Genomic DNA, 10,314 nt, shown 5'->3' with positions numbered 1-10,314 from the left:
CCTTCTGATCGGTCCAAGCTTATAAACCACATTAAAAAAGAAGCAAGAAAAAGAAAGAAACTGCAAGAATAGAGAACAGCAGAGCGAGGCCTCCCCCGCGTCTGAAAGCGTTTCGCTCGTCTGTGCATTAGAGCAACGCCGTGTTAGGGGTCCCCTCGCGCACTTCAAAGAGCCGCCTGCATCTCCGCGAGAGCCCTGCAGCTACCTGCAGCGCCGGCGCGTTCTTTAACGAGCGCGGGGAGAAACCGCCCTTGTGTTTCTGAGACACCACTTAACCATTCCACTCGGGAAATTACAGTCCATTCCACATTGTAACACACACTCTCTCTCACACACACACACACTGTATATTACGCTACTGGTTTGGTTACATGTCAGTCCACGGCATGGCGGGTATGTGTTTAACTTCGTTTTGTACTCTGTTGTTCTAGCTCGTCACAGCCGTTTAAGCACACGCACCATCATAGCGGAAGGTCTGCGGCGTCAGAGCTACATCTTTTACTTTTCGTAACAGGCTGATGCTAACTCACCAACATTTACGGTCATTAACAGGAGGGTCAATGCTCACTAACACATAAGCATACTTGCTCATCTCTGCATAGCATTATAGCACAAAAACGATTAAACACACTGGCTCACTTTTTGGAACCTGGAATTGGGTCATTTGTGTCATCATTCCTCAAAGTTTGACCTCCGCCCACTGGAATTAGCACCTTCACACACACCCTCACGCATAATGTCTCTCATTTTTGTAAGACAGATTGCTTTTCTAGTTTGTACATCAAGAGAACACAAACCCTCCATGTCTGATGGAAATGGAAACAATGCTTTTGTTTTGGATCTAAAGTGATCTAAATTCCCCTGCAAAGCAAGCACCTCCTCTCACTGGTTTCTGTTCCTCATCAGACCTGTATGACCTGTTGCTTTTCTCAGCAGAGTCGTCACTGGAATGTAGCACAGACAGCCCTGACAGTCCTCATCACTTGCCGGGGTTCCTGGTCTTCCGGGTTCCGAGCACTCGGACGGAGAGAGAGATGTCGGCAACGGTGCAACCAGCAGAGCTTCTCGCGCAGGAGCTGAGCTGTGCGATCTGTCTACAGCTGTACCAAGACCCTGTTTCCCTGCCGTGCGGACACAGCTACTGCCTGGGCTGCATGCACTCTGTCCAAAGGTCGTGCGCACCAGGCAGCCCGCCATGCTGTCCCGAGTGCCGGCAGCCGTTCGAGAGTCCCGAGGGGTTGCCCAGAAACTTCAAGCTCAGCGGGATCGTCGACGGCTTCCGCGCGGCCGTGTCGGGCGGCGGTTTAGCAGCCAAGGAGGAGACTGTGCCCTGCCAGCAGTGTCTGGAGAGCACAGTCCCTGCCGCGAAGACCTGCGTGCGCTGCAACACTCCGCTGTGCCAGGCGCACCTGAGCCGGCACCTGGAGCAGGCCCAATCCTGCGCGCACGCCATGACGGACCCCGTGTCCGAACCCGGCGTGAGCAGCTGTCCCAAACACAGGTGCGAGGTGGAGTACGTGTGCACGCACGACCACGTCCTCCTCTGCATGGAGTGCTTGCTGGAAGGGATGCACCAGGAGCACGGCGTCCAGACGCTGGAAGCAGCCAAGAGCGACCTGAGGCGGGTGGTGGAGGTGCTGGGGAAGAGCACCTCCGACCGGCTGCAGATGGCGGAGGTCCTGCTCCGGAGCGCTCGGGACAGGAGCAGGACCTTGGACAACACCTCGGAGCTGCTCGCAGCCAGGGCAACAGTCGTTCTAGACAACATGAGCACACACATAACGGCCTACAAGGTGAGAAGACCAAACACAAGCGTTTATGTAGTTTATGTAGTGTTTATGTAGTGTCTGTGTTTACTTTCTTAGATTATATATATATATATAAAAATCATACACACACCCACACACACACACACACACACACACACACACCCATTAGATGGCCATTAGACAGAGTTCAGGTGTTTCAGCAGTCACACCCGATGCTAGCCACCCTAGACACAGGGGGCGTTACCGTGTAGTGTGCGTGTCTACCACAGCAACAGCAGAGCAGCACCCCTCACAGAGCAGGGCCAACGAATGCGGAAGTGCACACAGAATTTTAGACTTGCCTGCCCCCTCACTACAGAGATCCAATACAACATGGGTCTCCATGGCCAAACACACAAGCTTAGATCACTCTGCAGAATGCCAAGTTTGGTTGAGGAGGGATCATGGTTTGGTGTAGTGTGGATACATTATTACAACTAAACTATTAAATCCGTGTCAACACCTTGCAATGCCACAGTGCCAGTAGCTCTGTCTCCATCTGTTTAGTCATGAGGTCATGCCAAAGTCCATTACAGTAATCTGGGACAGGAATTTTATTGACTGATGGTCATCTGTAGTTTCCAACTAACCTTTATTTGCTTAATGCAATTCTAATTAAAATTCTAAATTAAAACTGACAGATATGTAGTTTGAGCTTAAGCAGTGGTGTGCAGTCAAGTGTATAACCAAACTAAGAAGAGGCAACAGAAAGGTGGATGTAAAACTGTTACGCTCCTGCGCCATGGCGCACACTAGCGTGTAGACGATACTAGCACACTGTGAGTCAGGTTCTTCAACTTCTCCAGCGCCGTAAATACCACGCAGCCTCTATCGCTGGGAGACAAGATCAGAGACATGTGGATGGGTGCTGTGCTTGTGAGGTGGATCACAGGCTACCTGATCACAGACCACCTGATCATAGACTACCTGATCACAGACCACCTGATCACAGACAATATGATCAACATTCTGATCAACAGACTACCTGATCACAGACCACCCGATCAGACTACCCGATCATAGACCACCTGATCACAGACTACCTGATCATAGACTACCTGATCACAGACCACCTGATCACAGACAATATGATCAACATTCTGATCAACAGACTACCTGATCACAGACCACCCGATCAGACTACCCGATCATAGACCACCTGATCACAGACTACCTGATCATAGACTACCTGATCACAGTCCACCTGATGAACAGACTACCTGATCACAGACAATATGATCAACAATCTGATCAACAGACTACCTGATCACAGACTACCTGATCATAGACCACCTGATTACAGATGACCACAGACTACCTGATCACAGACTACCTAATCATAGACCACCTGATCAGACTACCTGATCACAGATGACCTGATCACAGACTACCTGATCATAGACTACCTGATCACAGTCCACCTGATGAACAGACTACCTGATCACAGACTACCTGATCATAGACCACCTGATTACAGATGACCACAGACTACCTGATCACAGACTACCTAATCATAGACCACCTGATCAGACTACCTGATCACAGATGACCTGATCACAGACTACCTGATCACAGATGACCCGATCACCAACGACTTGATCACAGATGACCTGATCAGACTATGATTTTTGGAGGGTGTAAGGGGGTGTGCCTGAGTGGTCTCCGTCGTGAGTAAAGGTGTGTGTGTGTGGGGCTGTTCCTAGCAGATGGGTGCTGCGGTTGCTGAGTTGTGCATCTGTGTCCTCCCGTGCAGGAGCGTATGACAGCCCTGGTGGAAGATGAGCTGAAGGCGTACGAGAAGGCGTGGCAAAGTAGCGTGGCCACCCTGAGTGAGTACCAGCAGCAGCTGAGTGAGGCGCAGGGCGTTGCCGAGAGCCTCCTCACCTCGCCGTCCTCAGATGTTCTCTTCATCTCCTACTACCGGGCCCTGGAGCCGCAGCTACGTCAGGCGGCCGGCGCGGCGGTGCCGGCGCTCCCCGCGGCTCAGCAAGCCGACACCAGACGCCTGCGAGCCACTCTGGCGACAGACGACTTCCGCTCTGAGATCAGCAACCTGCTCCAGTGCCTCCTGAGCCTGACCAATCCGCTGGAGTTGACCTTCAACCCTGACACGCGTCACCCGAGCCTCATGCTCTCCACCGACCACCAGACGGTGAGGCACAGGGGCAGGGCCAAGTCCAGCCTGAAGGAGCGCGCAGAGGGTTTCGTCACTGCCACGCAGGTCCTGTGTCAGCAGGGCTTCACGCGCGGGAGCCACGTCTGGGCCGTGGAGCTGGGCTCTGGGTGCACGTGGGCAGCGGGACTCTGCTACGGGACCATCCCGCGCAAAGGGGAGCGCAGTAAGCTGGGTCACAACGCTGTCTCCTGGAGGCTGCAGTGGAAAAATAAGAACCTGACAGCATGCCACGACTCGGTGAGCACCACGCTGACTGAGGTGTCTGTGGTACCGCCCAAGAGGCTGGAGGTGGCGCTGGACTATGACGGCGGCACACTGGCCTTCTACAGCATCGGTGTCAAAGGGAGTAAACAGCATCTCCACACGTTCAGAGCCACATTCAAGGAAGCAGTTTACCCCGCCTTTGGACTGTACTCTGCAACCGAAGAGTCCTGGATCACACTGGTCAATGGCATGTGACACACGCCTGCACAGAGGCAGTTATGTACTTTAAATGAACTCCTGAGCAGAGGCACAAGAACATCTGCATATAAACACCTATACTCAACACCTATATGTCACACTACCACCTGTTGAATCAGTCCCTGCCCATTTGAGGACTACATTATTTATTTTCAGCCAATCAAACTGGCTCCCCTCAGTTCCAAGGGGAAACAGAGCTGGGGCCACACCCACTGGCCTTGCTAGTTACAGCTCCAGTGAGGTGATGGACATGTCAACACTACGGGCATCTCCAAAGACATTCTTGCCCCCATCGAGTTACCGACACAGGCCTGCATTGAGTGCACAGAGGTGAAAGGTTTGTAGTTTGTGAATGCTGGTAGTGGACTGGGTGTTAAAGTAGAATTAAACTGCTGTTTCTCTCAGGTCTGGCTACCTAGTGAATCTTTAATCCAAAATCTTTAAATGAGTCTTTAATCCAAACATTGCCACATGCCACAAGCGAATCTGGCGAATACACGAATAATAATAATAATTTTTTTAAATGCTCAAAGCTACAGTACCCTCTTACTTTTTATTTCGTTTGTACTCATGGCTAATTGCAAGCAGAAAATGCATCTTCTTATTATTATCCAGTTTACTATGCCCAGATGAAGAACCCCAAGCAGGCTGTTTACCAGTAACCCACAAACGTTTTGAAACGTGGGAGCATTTGGACCGGAGTGTGGGGCCCACGTGGGAAAGGCCCTCTCCGAGATAACAGTACTGCATGTCTCTGCTTCAACCTTCAACCTGCTTCTTTAGCTATGACAAATATGTTGTCTCCGTTACTCTTGTACATGTAGTTAAAAATGTGTAACCGATGCCATGCTTTGCCAATATTAAAAAGCAAAAAACTAAATCTCTGGAGATCCTTGCACTCCTTGTTCTCTAACAGCTTGTATCTTTCTGAAAACAAACGCCTTTCGGGAGGTCACGTGAGCTCGGAAACCTTGATTTATTTGGGTTTACTGAACTGATTTTGCGCTCAGCATCTGTCTGCAGGATGTAGGGGAGTGAATCTAAAAGGAACATCAGCAGAGACCCACCAGGTCTAACCCAGCTGGACAGGCAGCTCCGTAAAGGAGAGTTTCTGCTTTCACTACAATACCACTGGAACGACACGCCATCTAGTGGCCAAACATTGCATTACTGTTATTTTGTAGAATCTTGAAAATATCTGGTAAATTCAAGTTCACAAAGCATTACTAAGAGTTTTTCCACATTTAATAAAATCACATCACATCAATAAAACCAAGTCTTGTTTCCTCGAGAATGATAAAGGCCATAATGGATCTGAGTTTACGGGATAGTGTGATAAGGAAGACAACCTCCCCTGGTTAGTCATTAACGTTAGACTTTAAACCTCGTTGGCTCAGAAGCTTTGAAGACGTTTTACATTTGAAGATTTTCATTGAAAAAGTAAGGGGTTTTTTTCATTTTTTACACACATAATTGTGTCTGTATTCCTGACATAATTGTGTCTGTATTCCTGTTTGTGTGTGTGTGTGTGTGTGTGTGTGTGTGTTATCACTAATACTTCATATTAAGTGTTTGAACACTAAATAAATAATGTGATGACCTCACCTTATTCAGCCAGGCTGGCCTACATCATTGATCTTAGATGACTGGACATAAATATATTAGAAACTCAACTGTAAAGTGATTTTGTAGGAGCTGTCACCTCTCATTCTGTTGGCACAAGACGGTCGCGAGAATGAGCGATGCAGGGAGCGATAGTGAGATTTCCTTCTCTGTGAAAGTGAGTCGACATGCAAGGTCAAAAACAACTCCAACGCATGATGTGTGTATGTGTACTGTTTACTAACGCTGTAAGCGGGGTTCCTCAGTTCTTCGGCCGTCTTGTGGTGGTCCGTCCAGACGGTATGCAGATTCTAATGGAGGCGTCTGCGGCTTTGCAGGTGCTCACCGGGCGGATCTCACTCTGTTAGCATTCGTGCACTTTTCTAGTGACAGTATCACTGCCTGTGTGTAACCTTTACCATCAACCACCTCACAGACTCCCAGCAGTGAGGTGAGTGACAAAGTGAAGAAGAAGAAAGCTAAAGTGCACCTGTCCCTCTCCAGAAGTGGCATCGACATCCTGGAGTATAAAACAAAGGTGTACTTTGACTCACTGCTAGTATGGCAGGTGTGCTTTGACTCACTGCTAATATGACAAAGGTGTGCCTTGACTCACTGCTAGTATGGCAGGTGTGCCTTGACTCACTGCTAATATGACAAAGGTGTGCCTTGACTCACTGCTAGTATGGCAGGTGTGCCTTGACTCACTGCCAGTATGACAGGTGTGCTTTGACTCACTGCTAATATGGCAGGTGTGCTTTGACTCACTGCTAGTGTGGCAGGTGTGCTTTGACTCACTGCTAATATGACAGGTATTCTTTGACTCACTGTTAGTATGACAGGTGTGCTTTGACTCACTGCTAATATGACAGGTGTGCTTTGCCTCACCACTAATGTGACAAATGTTTGCTTTGACTCACTGTAATGTAAATGTAAATGCTAGTATGACAGGTGTGCTTGGACTCACTGATAGAAGGACAGAGGTGTGTTTTGACTCACTGTTAGTATGGCTTACCGCTAAAGTGACAAAGATGTGCTTTGACTAGTATGACGATGAATCACTGCTTCATGATAGTTGTGATTTTTCAGCGACTATCAATGACTCTTGACATTCAGATATTTACACATTTTTAGTCACATAGCTATTTTTGGCTTGTAATGCACTAATATTATTCCTAATATGACTCACTCTCTCTCTCTCTCTCCCTCTCTCTCTCTCCCTCCCTCCCTCCCTCTCTCCCTCTCTCTCTCTCTCTCAGTTCATGCTATACTCCTGCCCTCTATCCACTGTGTCTTTCTGTGCGGTGCACCAGATGCAGCCTAAACTCTTTGGCTTCATAGCCAAGCACCCAGCGACCGACCTCTACCACTGCTACGTCTTCCAGAGCCAAAAGTTTGTGAGTAGGACCAGGGTCAAAGGTCAGGAGGCTTCATGCTTCCCTCCATTTCTCCCGCCAGCCAATGCCGTGTCCCTAATGTCCTCCTTTCCCGTCTGTCCCATAAGTCTCACTTGCTGGTGTCCGTGGTGGGTGACGCCTTCCAGGCCTCCGGGCAGAAGCAGCAGGTGAGAGCAGGTCGGGATCTGGTGGTGGAAGCCCTCAGACACAAGGTGAGGGATCGGGAATGTCCAGCTCAGGTTTTAAACAGGCTTCCAAACATTAGCTTTTCTAACGTACGACTTCGGTGTGTTTTTTAAAAGGCAGTGTTTGATAGTCTCAGGCTGGCTAAGACACTTTTACATGTAGGATGTGTAGCATTTGGAAATTCTTTTAAATGCTGTTGTTAAATGGTTAAATGAAGTTCAGGCACATCCCATAAAGCCCTTTCAAAAACTAGCTTCACACTGTAGTGTTAGCTGTCTAGGTTTGTCAGAAGACCTGTTTTTGCGCCTGCATTTTTGAAAGCACTGCAAGGACTTCATACAACAGTCCATCCCAATGCACACTGCCTTGCAGAAGAACTGAACCATCGTCAAGCTCATCTGCTTTGTCTGGATTTCAAATGATGCTTTGATATTTTGTGCTGTGTTATGCTTTATTTTAAAAGACTGGCCCTCAAAATTTACAAAATGTCATTACAGTAATCGGTTTAATGTAAGAAAATATGCGGATGTGTGGAAGCTCCAGGTTTACACAGATTCACACAGCTTTACACACGCTCACGATTAGCCTCAAATTGCATCGCTAAAAAGGTTTAGCTTTTATAAAGCGCCCCCTAAATTCAAGTACTAAGAGATACGTTTATAGTCGTACTCGAGATTTAAAAAGGCTACAAAGTGATGTTGGTAGATTTCCCAATGACCACTGTTAGATTAACTAGGAGACAAGGCCAAGTTGTAGGATGCTTTTCCCAGCATGCACTGGGCGTCTTGTTAAAACTGAAGGTTGGATGGATGGTGCAACACAGTTTACTTCAGTTTACTAAACAAAACTAAAACTTGGGAGAAATTTCACCCTCCAACAGGTAAGGTAACGCACGAGGCCAAAGCAACATGGGCGTGGCTAAACAACGTAAAAGTGAACGTATCTACAACAGCAAGTCTAGATCTTAATCCCACTAAGAGTCTGCAGCACCGTTTGAAAACTGAAGTCTACAACCATCTCCCAGCACACCTGAACAACATGGAGTAAGTCTGGGTGTGAATCAGTTCCAACCACGCTGAAGCACAGCCCAACCCAGGCCAAGCTATTATGTCAACAACACGTGCCTCTACTCAGTAATCTTCAAAGTGTTGAATACTTATGCAAGCAACATTTTTCTGTTTTTGATTTTTTAAGGTCTACTGACAAATAATGAATTAACTTTTAAATGTTCCTTTAAGAACATACTGGAGTGAAATTCAAGTTTTATCTGGAACAATCTGTGTGTCATCTGTAATCCAGACCAATCTGATTACGTTTGCAAGACGCCGTATATCTATGTCTCAGGTCTGAGTGAAGTATGTAAAGGGGGGTGGGGGGGTGTGTGTGTGTGTGTGTGTGTGTGTGTGTGTGTGTGTGTGTGTGTGTGTGTGTGTGTGTGTGTGTGTGTGTGTGTGTGTGTGTGTGTGTGTGTGTGTGTGTGTGTAAAGGTGTCTCAGGTCAGAATGTATGTAAGGGGAAAGGTGCTAAAGATGTGAATGAGTGTAAATGTGTCTTAGTGCGTGTGAGGGTTTCCTGTGTAAAGTCATCTGAGTGTGTAGGTGTTCTCAAGTGTGTGTTATGGTGTCTACTCCCTTTCCTACAGAATAACATCCTGCAAAGAGAGAATAATGATCTGAAGAGAAGACTGCAGAAGAAAGATGGGGTAACAGACACACACACACACACACTCACACACACACACACTCTCGCACACACACGTGCACACACACGCACGCATACACACTCACATGCACACGCACGCACACACGCATACGCACACACGCTTGCACACGCACACACACGCACTCACACGCACATACACATGTACACACTCACACACATAAATGCAGGAAAGGAGGACATATTTTGTAGGCTATAAATAAAATGTGAAATTTACAGTGATCCTACTGTGCGATTGACATTTAACTCATCTTTGAAACGAAGGCTCAGCTTCTCACTGAAGTATTTGGGAAGTCATTCACTTCGTAACTGCTTTCGGCTCTTTCAGTTGTTCTAACTTGTTTTTATTCTCTATCATTTTCCATTTTTTTGTGTGTTGGTGTTTCACATTCAGGTTCACATTCATGAAAATTCAGGTGATGACGAGTACATTGAGCAATCCACATCACAAGGTGTGTACACACAGTGCTGGCTTAGAAGGACCCTTGTCATATTCAATCTTTATATTATTATTATTATTGTTATTATTGTTTCTTTAGATGCAGTGAGATTCAAGTCAGTGGGTAACTGAAGAGCACACGAAGACTCTGTCATCCCTTCAACAATCTTCATTGATTCCTTTTGTAATACTGTGCAGCCTTGTGTCATTAGAAACTAGCGCTGATGTGGAGCTTAATAAAACAAATAAATAAATAAACAAAAAATAAAACAAAGCTTAATAATGATGAACTGTAACTTTGCTGTTGAATAAACGTTAATAAGATATGAATCTGGAATGTTTACGAGACTCTGTGTGAGGTTATTCTCACTTTAAAATAAAGTCTTTTACAACAAGTCTTGAACATAATTTGAAAATATAGCTGCAAGTGGCAATTCCGGGTCCAAGCACAGTCTCGCAAGTCTGACATGCAGCAACATGGACCAGAGAAAGCAACCGCCATCCTGGCTGTGTCCACTATTCATG

At 47.1% G+C, this 10,314-nt stretch overlaps 2 protein-coding genes across 4 annotated transcripts; both read left to right on the top strand.

The window, feature by feature from the left end:
* Positions 1–386: 386 nt before the first annotated feature.
* On the top strand, positions 387–4,443 carry LOC113587083 (E3 ubiquitin/ISG15 ligase TRIM25-like). The gene is made up of 3 exons (XM_027025590.2): positions 387–393; positions 907–1,793; positions 3,562–4,443. The coding sequence occupies exons 1-3, from the start codon at positions 387–389 to the stop codon at positions 4,441–4,443; spliced, it is 1,776 nt and encodes a 591-aa protein (XP_026881391.2).
* A 1,395-nt stretch (positions 4,444–5,838) lies between these two features.
* On the top strand, positions 5,839–10,120 carry LOC113587090 (PTB domain-containing engulfment adapter protein 1-like). Of its 3 annotated transcripts, none has more exons than XM_027025601.2 (9): positions 5,839–5,886; positions 6,139–6,226; positions 6,315–6,386; positions 6,485–6,586; positions 7,308–7,445; positions 7,553–7,657; positions 9,274–9,333; positions 9,745–9,802; positions 9,890–10,120. In XM_027025601.2, exons 2-9 carry the CDS (start codon positions 6,182–6,184, stop codon positions 9,919–9,921), a joined length of 612 nt encoding a protein of 203 aa, XP_026881402.2. In that variant the 5' UTR covers positions 5,839–5,886; positions 6,139–6,181; the 3' UTR covers positions 9,922–10,120. The 3 variants fall into 3 exon arrangements, with proteins under 3 accessions (XP_026881402.2, XP_035378503.1, XP_026881400.2); XM_035522610.1 differs by having other exon boundaries at positions 6,485–6,616; positions 7,553–7,612; XM_027025599.2 differs by having other exon boundaries at positions 6,485–6,616.
* The last annotated feature ends 194 nt before the right edge of the window (positions 10,121–10,314 follow it).

This window comes from Electrophorus electricus, chromosome 24 (assembly GCF_013358815.1).
Source record: "Electrophorus electricus isolate fEleEle1 chromosome 24, fEleEle1.pri, whole genome shotgun sequence".
Classification (NCBI taxonomy): Eukaryota; Metazoa; Chordata; class Actinopteri; order Gymnotiformes; family Gymnotidae; genus Electrophorus; species Electrophorus electricus.
This window is presented reverse-complemented; position numbering and strand designations above follow the sequence as displayed.